Raw genomic sequence first — 15,103 nt, 5'->3', positions numbered from 1 at the left:
GGGCTCTAAATCCAATAACAAGTGTCCATCTAAGAGACAGAAGAGACACCGAAGAGCAGGTGACAATGTGATTACGGAAGCAGGGATCAGCGCGACAGTCAAGGAGTGCCAGGAGCCACAGGAAGATATAAGCAGCAAAGAACAGATTCTCTAGGGAATCCACTCTACAGTCTCCAGAGGGAGCACAGCCCTGCCACCACCTGATTTTAGACTTTGGATGAGAGAATAAATTTCTGTTGTTTTAAGCCACAGAACTTCATGAACACAGTTGGGGTCTGAGAATTGGCATTTCTTATCACTCCCAGGTGCTGTTGAAGCTGCTGATCTGGGGCCCCACACGAGCACTGCAATGAAGCCTTGGGGAAAATGTGGGTGTGAACTCCCAGTCCATGGCTCTTCTGGATAGAGGGCGCATTGACTGCCTCTGTCCAAAATTCTCTTTTAGGTAAGAGATGGATTAGCCCAAGGGCCAAGAGTAAATTTATAAGTCAAGTGACATAAATATATTATGCTTCTTTTGATGCTAACCACTAACATAGGAATTAATCTTGTATACTAATGAAGTATCCGCAGAGACATGGGTATTGTCCTCCAAAGACATCCAGAAATATTCTATTACAAAAGTTCTGGAATCAAAAGTAACTGCTGAAAAAATGTCCAGCTTCTCCCCTAAACTCAGTTTCCCTTATGGGCACATAGGCAGTGGCCCCAGTGTCCAGACCATTCTCCTACCCCTGCAAACCTCTTCAGACAGACGGACAAGCCCTTTTCTAATTGCCGTATAAAGAAACTCAGCTAAGAAATGAAATATGCCAGCTGGGCGCAGTGGCTCACGCCTGTAATCCCAGCACTTTGGGAGGCCGAGGCAGGTGGGTCACCTGAGGTTGGGAGTTTGAGACCAGCCTGACCAACACGGAGAAACCCCGTCTCTACTAATAATACAAAAATTAGCCGGGCATGGTGGTGCATGCCTGTAATCCCAGCTACTCGGGAGGCTGAGGCAGGAGAATTGATTGAACCCGGGAGGCGGAGGTTGTGGTGAGCTGAGATCACACCACTGCACTCCAGCCTGGGCAACAAGAGCAAAGCTCCGTCTCAAAAAAAAAAAGAAAGAAAGAAAAGAAAAGAAAAAGAAATGAAATATGTCACACTTACAAAGGCAGAAAGACACTGGCCTTTGAGATTTCAAATCTTAAAAATCCCTCCTTGGAACCAGTGGGAAGGTGAGCAGGCCCTTAAGCTATTCTGTAATTTGAAAAAGCAAGAATATTGATTTTCTAAAATCGATACCTGCCAAGAAGATTTTGGCTACTGTATTTCTTCCAATGTACATCTATACTGATAGCTGCACTGACAAAATGCTAGGAAACCCAAGGTGGTTAAAAATCCAATTTCTGGCCTCTCCTTATTGAGGCACAGGCTGCATAACAAGCCAACCGTCCTTGAAGAATATGCAAAATGAACCCCAACCAGGCAAGATATCATTTGGCTCTGAACACAATGTGGGTATGAATCCCCAGCTGAACGGCTCCCCTGGAGTGGACACCTAGGGAGGGTTTGGTCATCCAGAGAGGTCTGCTTTGCCTCATTATGTCTAAGAGTAGACACTATGTTAGAAACCACAAAAGAATAATGTACCCTTAAACATACCAGAATGGGGCTGGCTGGCCAGCCAGCCAAAGGTGGCAGACTCCAGGCTAGGAGTGTCTGCTTCAGTCTCTGGTTTCTTTCAGCAAAGGTCGATTGCAACGGATGACTGTAAATGCCAAATTACATCTCTGGCCACAACCAGAAAAACTGCACTGAAGTTTTCTTCTGAACTTAGGTAAAAATAGATCCTGAACTGATAATTTCTGGAGAGGATGCCAGAGAGAGGTTCAGTGTTATTTTCTACAGCTTAAACCAGCACTGGACTCAGGCACAATACTTGCACCACAGGCTTTTGGGAATGATAACAGTAAAGTCAATAAAACCCTCTCTCCTGTGATAACACGCACACCCTCGCAGGATCCCCTCGGTGTGCATTACCTTATGTCCCAGCTGAGCTGCTTCTCCCCGAGCCGCTGTGGCGATGGGATCGATAAGGTGTCCGATTTCCTGGACCACCGAAGTCAGCTGCTCCTGCAGGGCCTGATAAGGAGAGAAGTGTCAAGTTCATCACATAACAGCTCCCCACAGAGCTGCACTGATTCAAAAAGGCCCCTCTGAAAAATGAGAGAGGCCACACAAAGCAGACATTAGAATGCCTGCGTGTGTGCCATCAAGCCACCGCACCCTGCCCTGACCTTCTCAGTGATGACTCCTCCCGAGAAAGAGAGAAGAAGCAGGCATGAGAGATGCTTCTGCAACTGGCTTCTTGCTCCTGTCAACCCTGACAACTGATGCTACTGGTATCTTTACTTTAGGTTCCTTGATGGAATTAGTAGACATGCGGAACAGTCATGGCTTTCCAAGAAGGAACGACAACTTCTTCCAAATGCAGGCAGATAATGGAGGGGTCTGAGGGAACATTCCAGGTCACTGTATTCTCAGAACTAATAACCCCTCAAGGAGGGAGAGTGACATAAAAATGAGATTAGCTCCTGGAAAGCAGGACTACTTCCCAAACAGTGCACTGTGAAAATGCTCAGCTTAGATCTCAGTCCACTGTGTTTGGTGGTGTGCATGCAAATATCAAACACGGTGACCTCAAGACCTTTCTTCTCATGTTTGAGACATGGTTTAATCTCTTCACCCCTAAAGAATTTAATCATGCTGTAAAGAGACAGAGAAAGATATCTAGATGATTCTGAGAGTGAGGGGGATCGGGGATTCAAAGGTGGAGATTCTTAGCCAGTGGCAGGAAAGATCAGATCCCTCTGTAGGACTATTCATACGAGCTTCACTGATAGATACAGGATTAACGCATCAGTGCACTGGGCGTTTTACGTCTGCACACACCAGCATGGAATTGAGTGAACTCCGCCAAAGTAGCGATGTCCTGCTCATCAGAAATGAGACTCTAGCCTTCACTACTTTCCCACAGAACAATGCTGCCTGTGGGCCGGGAGGGATGCGGGCAGAGTGTCCTCAACAAGAGGAGCAGACTAACATGCAAACTTGAAAACAAAACCCTGGAAAAAGAAAAAGAAAAGGAAAAAGAGAAACAGAGACAGATGGGAGCAGGCAGAGAGAAACTTCCAAGACGGCCAAGGGTTTTATTTAGCTAATTACTTATTATCTTCATATTCATAATGTGATTATAGTCAAGAACACAAGAATATTCCAACAGTGCTGTCTTATTACAGATGGTTTGTTAAATTAAATAGGGTGTATGATTAGGGAGCACATGCAATTAAAGGGGAAGGGTTCTCTTCCTAGTGAGGGAGTTAAAACAGAAGATGTACTGGGTGAAGGAGGATATGGTGAAAGGATGGGGGGATGAGGGGGGCTTCTGGGGTGCTGGTCATCTTCGCTACTTTTTTTTTTTTTTTTTTAAGATGGAGTCTCGCTCTGTTGCCCAGGCTTAAGGGCGGCAGTGTGATCTCGGCTCACTCACTGCAATCTCCGCCTCCCACATTCAAGCAATTCTCCTGCCTCAGCCTCCCGAGTAGCTGGGATTACAGGCCACTGCCACTGCGCCAGGCTAATTTTTGTATTTTTAGTAGAGACAGGGTTTCACCACATTGGCCAGGCTGGTCTGGAACTCCTGATCTCAAGTGATCCATCCGCCTCAGCCTCCCAAAGTGCTAGGATTACAGGCATGAGCCACAGCGCCTGGCCTCAACTTTGCTTCTTGATCTGGGTGCCGGTTGAAAGGCCTGTTCAGTTGGTGATAATTTATCAAGTGGTACCCTTATCTGCATGCATATACATACGGACTTTAATAACAGATTCAAAAGAATAATTCTGGCATCCCACACAGTTTGAGAAAACTTAATCCTTCTTTTTTTGGAAATAGGAGGGTGAAGGTGGAGCGAAATAGACAGCTCTATTAATAAAAATGAGCAATACTAACTCTGGGCCAAAAGCTGATTGTTAATGAATTCAGTGGCAGGAAGATAAACATCAATAAACAGACCATCCATGTTTATTAAGCACCTTCTGCAAGTCAAGCATTGTGCTTTCGGTAGAGATAGAAGTAAAAATCAGGAACCTCTGGACAGGTAATAGAAAAAAACCCAAAGGGAAAAAGCAGGAAAATTCCATTTTAAACTTTGGAAAAACAAGCAAGAAAGGGCAAAGTGGCTTTAAATTAATAATAGGATGCCAAAGTCCTCAAATGCTGGATATTGAATAACTTAGGGCAGAATCCTTGATCTCTGAACAGACCAAATGCATTCGTTTAATGCTGAATTGGCCAACTAACTAAAAAGCACACTGATGAAATATGACAACAGAGAATTCTTCAAAATTTACATACCTAGGTCCACTCTACTGATGTGTTAAAACAAACACGGTACCCACCGTACCCCTAAATTACCTTGATATTGATATTTTCCCTCCAAATTTCAGCTACTTTTGAACTTTCCACCCCAGTACCTGTATTCCTTCCCCCAAGCCACCCTTCTCTACTTGGCATCTGCCCTACCCTCTCCAAAAAGTTCCCAGATTGGCTCCACAGAGAATGGCTGTCTAATGGTGAAACTCCAGCAACAGAAACATTTTGGCCCTACAACCTCTACCCCTCCAAGTCTGATGCTAAGGTTTTTCGACATATCTAGAGGCGACTAAGCAGGCCCCCAGATTCCCAGCTTACCTCCACAGAGATGTCGTCCCTCGTGGCCAGGCTCTGGCTGACGGCGGCCAGCGAGGCCTGCTCGATGTCCCGGATGCACCGGTTGATGCCATCGATGGAGTAATCACACTCCCTCTGTCCAGGGGCCTTGTCCCTGGAAGGAACAGTGCAAGTTGGACACAGCCTCCATGGGGCTCAAGTCCCACAGCCTGCTCCAGCACTGGTGGGCCAGGATCCCTGTCCACTTCCTCCCTGACTCAGTCACCTCCTTTCAGGAGGAATCCCTGATCCCTGGTTGGCAACGTCTCACTGCACAGCCCATGCATTCCTTAATTTAACACTTCAGATAACTCTACTTATTTCTGGTGGAAAGAATATGGTCCTGCCCTCCACCTTAGGCTGATACCAGGCAACTGCAAAGGAAGCAATTTGGACTTGGATTTTCTATTCACTGGCTTAAGCACAGGACTCTTACTCAAAAAAAAAAAAAAAAAAAAAAAAAAAAGGTCAGCACTACTTCCAGTGCAAACATATTATGCTTTCTACATTGCATACTAGTCACAAAGTCCTGGGCTACAGTAGGAATTAAAACATGTAGTGAATTTTTCTTTGCAAGGCATTAAGAAATAAAGTTAACTGTGGTTTTGAGCTTCAAAAGCAACTAGGAAGCAAAATATAATTAAGGGAAGATGAATTTCATGCTGCGAGGTATTAACTGGTTAACTTCAGAAATGTTATATCTACTTGGGGATGTCTTTTTAGGCTCCCACTATCGACAAGGTCAGAGATGCTCAGAGTTACTGCAGGCCCTAGAATATTCTTTGTCTTATTAGCAAACTAACTGCAACCACAAATCCTGCTAAATAAACAATGGTGCTCAATGACTAAACTCCTAGATACAGACAATGTAGTACAGTGATTAGACAGCCATTGGGCCTTAAGGTGACCTTGGGGATATTACCCAAATTTTTCTGCCTAAATTTTTTCATCAGTACAATGGAAATAATGACAGTGGTACCTTATAAGACTATTGTGATGTTCAAATAAAGTAACACAGATAAAGCACTTGTAGTAGTATTTGGTATATGGTAAGTACTTAAGTTAGCAATCACTATTGTGACCAGTGCTTCCGGCCCCAAAGAGAAAAGAAAAAGATGATAATGATCAACAATATCACTATTAAGTAAAAAGCCTGGTGGGCTTATCCTCCTCCTTCCCCGCTGAGATGCAGGCTGGCAGCAACCTCCAGATGGGAAACTGACCTGATAGAAGTGATGAGACTCTTGATGGAGTCGGACACTGTATGGGAATGTCCAGCCAGTACAGACCAGGTGGGTGGGTCTTTGGGGTTGATGGCCAGAGAGCGTGCAGTGCGAATGAGGTACGATGAACTCTCCAGCATGGTCTTGGCTGAGACCAGGATTGGTTCCTGTGCCTGGGAACCCTGAGACCAAACAGCAGAGAAATCAAAGTCAGGGTCGAAGACATGAGTGAATGACGCGGGCCCTGATAGGTCCTGTTCTTTGCCAAATCACCACCTCTGCCCTTTGAAGGAGACAAAGAGGGCAGGGAACCATGAAGACTGGATTACCAGGGGTCTGCATGGCGGGGACTCAAGCCCATGTTTGCCCCTTAAATAGCATTTTTTGAGTGTGACACATCCCAAGAATCGCCCCAAACCTAGGCAGTAAGATTGTTCTCTACATATACGTTATCTCTCAAGAGAGGTGTAGTCATTGTGTTTCACTAACTGTGCACATGCCATCATTGACAAGAGTAACAGTAGCCTACATGTTGACAGAGAGAGCTGTTGGAGTTTTAACTAGTAACTCATTTGGTGCTACACAAAGTTAGTCAAAGACCTTAGTATGATGTTCCTGTAAACACTCCCTACCTCGGAGCTGATCTGGGCAGGAATGCTGACAAACTCAGGGTTTGAGGCGAACGCTGTCAGGTTCTCCACAGCTTCAATCAAGGGTGCGGTGGCGATGCGACACTTACTGCGGTTGTCTTCAGAGAAATCCCCATCCAGGGCCTGATGGGAGAAAACAGGGAGATTCTGCCCAATTGAGAAGCACAAATTATTTCTGAACCACAGTAATCAACTCTTAGTGAAAGAAGGTGGTTCAACGGGAACACTGAAAATGTTTGGTGACTTCATAAACAATAAGTAAGAACTGATTAAAGAGACCCCTGCCATCAAGCAGAGGGGCCCAGTTAGATGTTGTGGAGAATTAAAGACAAATGTGTAGCTCACAGGACAACTGACTCCACAGTCAACTTTCCACTCCCAGGAAGCAGAGACACAGATTTAAACAGCACCCTGCTCTTCAACGCCCCGTGACCCCCTGCACCAGACCATGCAGCGGGACTACTTTCCTCCTCACTTTTGAGACTACAATCCTTGGGATCTTTGCCTTCATTTTACTCAGATTAAATCTATTCTCTTCCAAACAATAAACATGCTGTATTGTATTTTAAAGCAGTACTTTTAACTTTTTCTAAGTTTTACCTGGATATTCCCTAATGACTGATGGAGGCAAGGTAGGCATAACTGTCATCATTCTGAAATGAACACAATGGAATCTAACGAGAAGGAATAGATGAGAACTACTCCCAGCCATACAAATAAATCTCACAAACATCATATTTAACAAAACGGGCCACCCACAAATGGGTGCCTCCTGTACAATTCCATTAGTACCAAGTGCAAACACAGGTGGCCCTCCTAATCTAGGGTGTTAGAAGAGCAGATAAGACCGGAGAGAGCATAAGGAAAGCTTCTGGGTGTCAATAACATTCTGTTTCTTAATCTGGCTAGAGTTACCAAGGGGTGTTCCACTTGAGAAAATTCACTGAACTCTAAACATAACGTGTTTTCTCTGTATGTATCTTATGCTTCATAATTTAAAAAAACAAAAACAAAAAACTAACAGCAGGTAACACAATGGCATTGAGTGATCAGGCCTATTGCTGATTTACGGTCTGGATGGATGAGGATCCAGGAATGTGGCCTGTGATCCATGCCAGACTGCTCACAGAGGGTCAACACTTCGATGAGGTTCCCAGCCCTGGACTCTCCCTCCTCAGGATCAAGACTGTTAGAACCTACAGCCTGTGACCCAATGACAGAAACCCTCCCTCCCAGCGAAAGGCTACACTTGACAAGGCAGTTATGTTTGCAGAAGAATGCAAATTTCCTTGTTAAATGACCACTTAAACTTTTAACTTAACCCTTATGAGCAACATATAAAGCCAGTTTAGACAATTGGGATAAAAAAAACAGGGGCACTGGCATTACCAAGCAAAGCAGATCTGAGATGGGAGCATTTCTGTTTTTCAATAGAGCAAGAGGAGGCAGCCACCGTTGGTTTGAAGGCGATTTCTGAATAACAACTACATTCCAATCAAGCCTTGGCAGCTTGGGACAATAATTACATACCCACAATGCTAATATTTTCAGAGGAATTCCCGCAAGCCTGGCTAATTTACTGTTTTTTGCTAATATAGTGCCTGGCTTGCCTTGGCTCATGCCCTTCCCCCACCAGACAGGCCCTGACCCTACCCTCACCTCTCCAGTTCTGCCATTTTTCCAGGCCCAATGGAAACCCTTGCACGCCGGCTACTTCTTGCTCACATATAAAGCCTCATTTCTCACTACCACTTACATAGCTGGTAAATGTTGATTTATGCTGCCGGCACTGGCCACGTAGAAGTGAACCACTTTGGTACTCTGATCTTGTTGCACTGTTAATATCGCTCTGAAGTTTGGTAGATCCCTGGAGGTCGGGGTTTACCAGACTTCAGAGCAATTTGAGAACACCAGTGAGAGGCAGGGTGGGTGCCACTCAGCAGGAGCCTGACACAGATGGGCCCAAACACAGGCAAAAGAGTGAAGCAAGCTGATTGCAAGAGTGGACTTTGGAGTGAAAGAAACTCAGGTCCCAGCCCCACCAGTGGCTACATGGCTTTCTCCAATCATACCCCTTCAGCTGGGATCACACGACTTCCAGCTTAACAGGAGATGCTCAGCCTTCCCTTGGTGCTGCTCGCCCTTCCTGCTTCTTACCTCTCCAAGCTTTTCTCTTCCCCTTTCTGCTCCCACAAACCTCTCAGTCTATTGGGAAGAAGGGCAGCCAATCAAGCCACTAAGCCTAAGCTGAACTTCTTCAAACTAAAAAGATGACAACTCAAGGGAAATCTCAAGGAATGGTTTTCTAATTGTGTAGGTGTCACAGACAGCACTATTAGAATAAAGACAGGGTTTGTTTGTTTGTTTGTTTGTTTGGGGCTTTTGTTTTGAGCACAGGCCCTAAAATCATATTAACATATAGCCCATTGCTATTTGCAGGTCAAAGCCTTGAATAACATGAACTAGAATAGCAAGCTATATCAATCATTTTCCATTCTCAAAAAGGACAAGTTATTTTATCCAGAAAAGGCATCCGGCATCAGAAAGGATAGTTTGCACAGGTATTATTTCACTTCTGAACTCTGCTTCCATTGGGCACAGCAGAGCCACTCAAGTAAACTGAATACTCAAAGCTGCCCAATGGTGAAATTTCAAGCAAGCATGAGAGTTTCCATGTCACAGAACGTCTGGCATACCAGCCATAATGATGAAAGGGTAAATTTACTTAGCCATATTTCCAGGCCCCACCAGAACAAGAACACTCCCAAACCCGGAGCCTGCTCCAAGTGTTCCCCCTTAGCAAAATACCACGGACATCTGGGAGAAACAATTTCTGTGTATGCACAAAATCAAAGATTCATGGACTTTGGGGGTTAGAGGGGACCCTAAAGACAATTTAAGCTTAAACCCCCAATTCTCCAGACAATAAAACCAGCACCTGGAAAGTGACATGACTTGACAAGGTCACCTTGCTACTCACTGGCATGCCTCAAACAATGAACCGAGCCTCCTGGCTCCCTTCTCTCCTGCTGACCTTAGACAAAGGCAACAGAACAAGGAGTAAAAAGCCCAAGAGCCTTTTTCCTTTTCCTTCTAAAGAAACCACTTTCCCAATCCAAACATAGGGATGACCAAGAAAGCATACTCACAGCCAAGTCAAATTCGATTAAAGAGAGCTGGATCGGGTGTCTGTGGTACACACTGAAAGTGCTTAATTGCAAAAACCCCGAGCTTTAACTCTGCTGTGAGGGGCAAGGCCAAACTTCAACTTCTCAGAAAAACAAACGCTGCTGTTGCATAATTTCTACTTGGCACCCAAATGTGAGTGACTGCACATTTAAAATAACATTCCATTCCACACATCTGATTCAAGACTAGGTAATGAGCTGAATGAAGGGAAAAAGGCAGGCAACAGCGTATGTGGTGACTCGGAGAGACAGCCGCTGTGGTTAGGGGTGTGCATCCTTCTACCATGCCCAGCATTTACAGCCATCCCTGGCAGGAGGCAGAAACACAGAAATGGATTCTCGTGGAGCCCTGCTCTGGGATTTTAAAGAGTGCCATCAGTAGTGACTGATGCCGATGAGCCACTGTGTGAGGTAATCTGCTCCTGCTCCCTCGTGCTTCTCTTGGTGGCTCCCCTCCCTTCTTCATGACTATAAGGGTGTGGCAGCTGGGATTTAGGCTTGGGCACATCCTCATAGTTAAAAGAAAAAAACAGCACTAAGCAGCATAAAACTTAAGAGCAATATGCAGCTATCAGGGCAGCTGTCTTAAGCACTGAGGGAATTAAATATTCATTTGTTTTTCTGTTTGACAGAACACATAACCATTCCTTCAAACAGGAAATCTATTCAGTATATAGTACCATGTGCTACAGTGAAATGACCTTTACCACTTTCCTGTTAGTAAATTAAAAGCAAAGTTCATGGCTCCCAGCAAACCCTGCCACACGATGGGAATTGAAAAACCAGGCCCATTTCCACATGCGGAGGGGCAGCACGTTCATTTCTGTTCCTCTTGCATTGCTCCTCGTTCCCAGGGTGCGCCAGGAGACGGAGGCCTTTATCTTTTCCACGTTACAACCCCCCGACATTCCTCCCCTGATGTTCTGCACAGGCCTATCTTTTAGGCCATCACGAGAGCTCATTTGCTGCAGGGAATTGCAAAGAGGGTTTGACACTGTGAGGAGAATCTGAAAAGAACATGAGATCTTAACAGAGATGCTTTATATAGAGATAGGTCAGGATTTAAAACTGAAGAGGCAGACAAGAAAGGGCTCCAGAAATTTCGACAGAATAAAGAGTGTCTTTCCTGTTTTTACTCCGTTGGTCCATCTAAATATAATGTTTTTTAACGACCAGAAAATGATTGATTTTAACTGAGATAAGCTCATTACACAGCAACCAACGATGTCACTGCTGTCAACTCTATTGCTCTTTCCACCCTTACTTCCCCAAACTCACACACAAGCCCTGCAAACACAGCAAGGTCTTTCTTCCCAGGCTGGAGAGATGACTTCGTCTCTCCATCCCAAAGAGGTGAACAGCATGCCAGGGCTGAAAGCAGGGGCTCTGGGGCCTGGGTTTGAATTCTGCCCCACCACTTCCTGGCTGGGTCACCTTGGTAAAGTTACTTAACCTCTTTGTGCCTCAGATTCCCATCTGTAAAATGGGGATAAGCACAGGGTGGTTGTATGGAGTGAATGAGTAACATACCTAAAGCACAAAATAAACATTTTTAAATGTAAGCTTTATTACTTCCTAATTACTGTGAACTATGATGGTAATTCAGGTAACCTGCCACCAGGATCATGGGGAACCTGGACACTGGCTTTATTCAATTTCAACTGAGCTTACTCTTGCCTTCAAATAGGGAGGGGTTTTTGTTTGTTCATTTCTAAAAAAAAGACTCTTTGTTTAAATAGCTAAGAAGCTGCTGACTGGGGTGCGAGCCCCATGTGCTGACTGCCAGCTTCCAACTAGCGCTGGGCTGGGTGTTCTCTCCTTTTGCCTCTGCTTGGTCATCCTGTTGACTGATTTCTGCATGCAATTGCACTGGCTTTTTGTAGTCAAAACAAAATGAGGTGTGCAGTGTCCTATCCTCTGGAGAGAACTGGGAAAACTTCTCTTACTCTAGGACTGTCCCAGCAGCAAAGCCAAACCTCCTATCTGAATGAATACAAAACCCTTAAGTAAAAAGTGTTAACTCCTTCAATGCCTTTCCCTTCAGTGGTGTCCAGGGTTTAACACAGAACTGGTATCTTGCCTCCCATGACAATGGTCCTTTGAAGGCTGGGGCTGTCGAGGGAGCTGGCACAATGGTGCTGGGCCTTCTGCCTGTGGTCTGTTGTCCAGGCTGTGGCTGTTTTCTCACAGGTCAGCTGCCTGCTGCCTGCTTGGTCCTAGCTGAGGGCAGACTGTGTTTGTGGCTTCATCGCCCACCTACAAGTACTACGGCCTAGTGATTCCCACTTGCTTCTTGCAAGTGAACCTGCCCACCCGCCACATGCCCATATACCTTAATGCAAAGGTGAATTTTTAATGAACACCAGATGCTCTATTTTTAAAAGTTGACGCTCCACTTAAAACATTCAAACAGCTATAAACAGAATTAATATCACAGGGATGATGAAAATGTTTTAAGTGATTTTTCCACAATCTCCCATTCCCTTCTCCTTCCACCTACTCTCTTGGTCCAGATATATTCAGCAATGATGGGAGAGCCTCTACTAGCCCACCCCAAAATGCTGCAAGTAAACATATCATTTAAGTAAAATCAGGGTATTTGCTACGCAAGCATAGTGCTAAGAGAGGCCCTATAACCAACCCTTTCCCACCAGAGTTCTGTCCCTAAGCTCCTCCTGTACAGAATTTGGGGAGGCCTCCTTCCCCACCATCTAAAAGGTTAGTAGAGCCCAAGGCTGTCGGTTTTTCAAGAAGAGTATCTCCATTAGTAAGGGATGCCTATTCAGTGACACAAACCCTAAGACTGAATTAGAAGTTAAGCTTCACTAGACAAGGAGAGGAGTGGAGCTTAAATCTTGTTCCCCTTCCCCCTCCAGAACAGGAGTTATAGAGTTGAATAAGGCCGGTAGTCCAGTGACCTACCTTGATGGTCTTCACCAGGTTGGCAGTGCTGTTGGCGACTTCCTTGGCTGACTGGACGAAGTGCCTCTTGGCTACTGGGTTGGCCGTCTTGGATGAGGCGATGCGGCAGGCATTGCACAAGGCTGACGTGTGCTTGGCAACAATTGTGGCGGCTGACAGGACCTACAAAGCATGGAGCTAGGTTGGGGGTACCCCATGCTACAGTGCAGAGGGGTCCACCCTGGTCCTCAGCCCTGGGTTCCTGTTCAACTCACATGTTCAGAGCCTGTGTAATTACAAGCATGTCTAGTTCTGCCACCCTCAAAGTCACTCCAAGAAAGAGGAGGGCAAGAAATCTTAAGCACAGATAATAAATAAAGAATAAGAAAAAAGGAGGTGCTGACATAGTGGTGGGATAGGCTGAGCCCCAGGTAGTCTTAAAGGAGATGTAATCAGTTAGCCTTTGGAACCCCAGATAGGAGGTCCAGGGTATAGCATCTAGACCAAGGTCTACACATACGCAATTTTAAGTTCTCTAGTAGTCACTTTAAAATAAGTAGAGAAACAAGAGAAATTAATGAAATAATTTCTTCTATTTAACTTGGTATATCCAAAATATTTCATCATATAACCAATTTAAAAATATTGAGATTTTACAATCTTTTTATCATACCAAGTCTTTGAAATTCAGTGTGCACTGCGTATTTACAACCCATCGCAGTTTGGACTAGTTCCATTTCAAGTGCTTAACAGCCACATGTAGCCAGTGGCCACCATACTGTAGAGCCCAGATCCAGATGACAAAAATACATATCAAGGTGCAACAGCTCCCTCCTCATCCATGGAGGGCTGCTGGCACCTACCGAGGTGTCTGGCTCAGGAAGTTCCACAGGCTCCACCCCGCCAGCCTCAACTCATTTGCTTTCCTGAATCCACCTGCTCTGCTTTGCTGAGGCTGGTAACACCCCTTTGGCCTTGCTGGATGGGTAAGGACTCCCAGATACACCAGCTCTCGGGGCTGCTTTAGGTCCACATGGTCCTTGTGTTTCCTTCTTTGTTCAGGTCCTTCTCCTGCCTCAAGAACGTGGGCCCCAGGTTGATGGTGGGCATGCCACTAACAAGACTGCCTCCGCCACCCCCATTCCAGCCACTTCTCCTTCCTTGCAGTACACACTGTTTTAATAAGTGACTGGGACCCCGTGCCACTCAGGTATGAGAGGTGTTATGGAATGTCACATGTACTGGCTCTTCCTCAAATGTCACTCTGGCTTCTTTCTGTGCTGCAGATTCTATCCAACTTTGAGGCCCGGTTCAGTGCCGTCACTTTTGTGAAGTGAGCCCTGACAGCCCCCTTGGAGAATTAATCACACCTTCCTTTGCACATCCCTGGCAAACACATTAATGTGTTGCCTAACACATTAAGAGCCAAGGGGTAGAAAATGGAGCCCTGCGCACATTGACCCCTTACAGCTAAGCACAGAACAAGCCCTCAATGCACGTCCCCTGAAATGAATGAAGACTCCTTGTCAATCTCACTGTGATTACTTCACTCCTTTTGCCTTCTGGCACCCCATTTCAAGGCACTTACAAATTTCCAGATTCATCATATTTTGCAATATTTGCTCCCACCTAAGTCATTATCTACAATGCTGGCATTTAGCTACCTTTGCAAGCTCTGAAAGAACAAGATTCTTTACTAATTTCTCATAGTCTCCCACAACTTACCTAGAGGAGCTGCTTAAGGGCTTGAAATCTTACATCCTCCCCAATAGTTACCTGTGATGGGCTGCTGCCAGGGTCCACCAAGTTCTGGCATGCCATCTGGATGGCCTGGTTAGCCCTGGCAAACTGGATGGGGTCCACTAGGCCCTGGTGGCCTGCCTGGCTGTTTGGATCAGAGATGCCAACCAAGTATGCAGCCTAGAAAAGGAAGAGAAAAACCACAGCTCAGGCTCCGTGCTCCTAGGTGAGCCTGCTGGGGATGATGGTCCGCACTACACATGCAGCTGTCACACTCAGGCACTCCTCAGTTCAAACTGGTCAAGGTCATCTCATCCCGCTCACCAATAAGGGTGTAATAATGAACAGGTTTATGCCAGCTTGACATACCAGAAGTTTATCACAGGCTCACGGAACAAAGTGTCCTTGTTCTTCGGAGAGAGCCTCAAGAAATTCTTCTTTGGGGGCATGGATAAAGATGGATGCAGCCCTGACTACTCTGGCAGCCATCTTGTGATCACGAGGCTGCCCAGCCTCAGCATGAAGCTGACTCTTTGGCTGGCAGACAGGAGAGGCAGAAAACAGTGGGTGCATGCAGACTAATGGTGTGGAGCTGCTGGGTCAGCCAACCGTGGAGCCTGCCCTGTCCTAGGGTTCCTCATCTCA

General features: G+C 45.7%; 1 protein-coding gene across 25 annotated transcripts in view; it reads right to left on the bottom strand.

The window, feature by feature from the left end:
- Positions 1–15,103, bottom strand: part of TLN2 (talin 2) — a 453,861-nt gene that overhangs the window by 76,392 nt on the left and 362,366 nt on the right. For all 25 annotated transcript variants that reach the window (XR_008621180.2, XM_063597112.1, XM_063597104.1 and 22 more), the window contains 6 exons: positions 14,495–14,638; positions 12,740–12,901; positions 6,612–6,752; positions 5,980–6,161; positions 4,739–4,871; positions 2,029–2,130 (listed from right to left, as the gene is read on the bottom strand). Coding sequence is in view for 24 of the 25 variants with exons in the window: in XM_063597112.1 (XP_063453182.1) it covers positions 2,029–2,130; positions 4,739–4,871; positions 5,980–6,161; positions 6,612–6,752; positions 12,740–12,901; positions 14,495–14,638 (864 nt within the window). In the remaining variant the exon portion in view is untranslated. The remainder of the gene's footprint in view (positions 1–2,028; positions 2,131–4,738; positions 4,872–5,979; positions 6,162–6,611; positions 6,753–12,739; positions 12,902–14,494; positions 14,639–15,103) is intronic.

This window comes from Pan paniscus, chromosome 16 (assembly GCF_029289425.2).
Source record: "Pan paniscus chromosome 16, NHGRI_mPanPan1-v2.0_pri, whole genome shotgun sequence".
Taxonomy (NCBI): domain Eukaryota; kingdom Metazoa; phylum Chordata; class Mammalia; order Primates; family Hominidae; genus Pan; species Pan paniscus.
The sequence above is the reverse complement of the archived record's forward strand: the minus strand, read 5'-3'. Positions and strand labels throughout refer to the sequence as shown.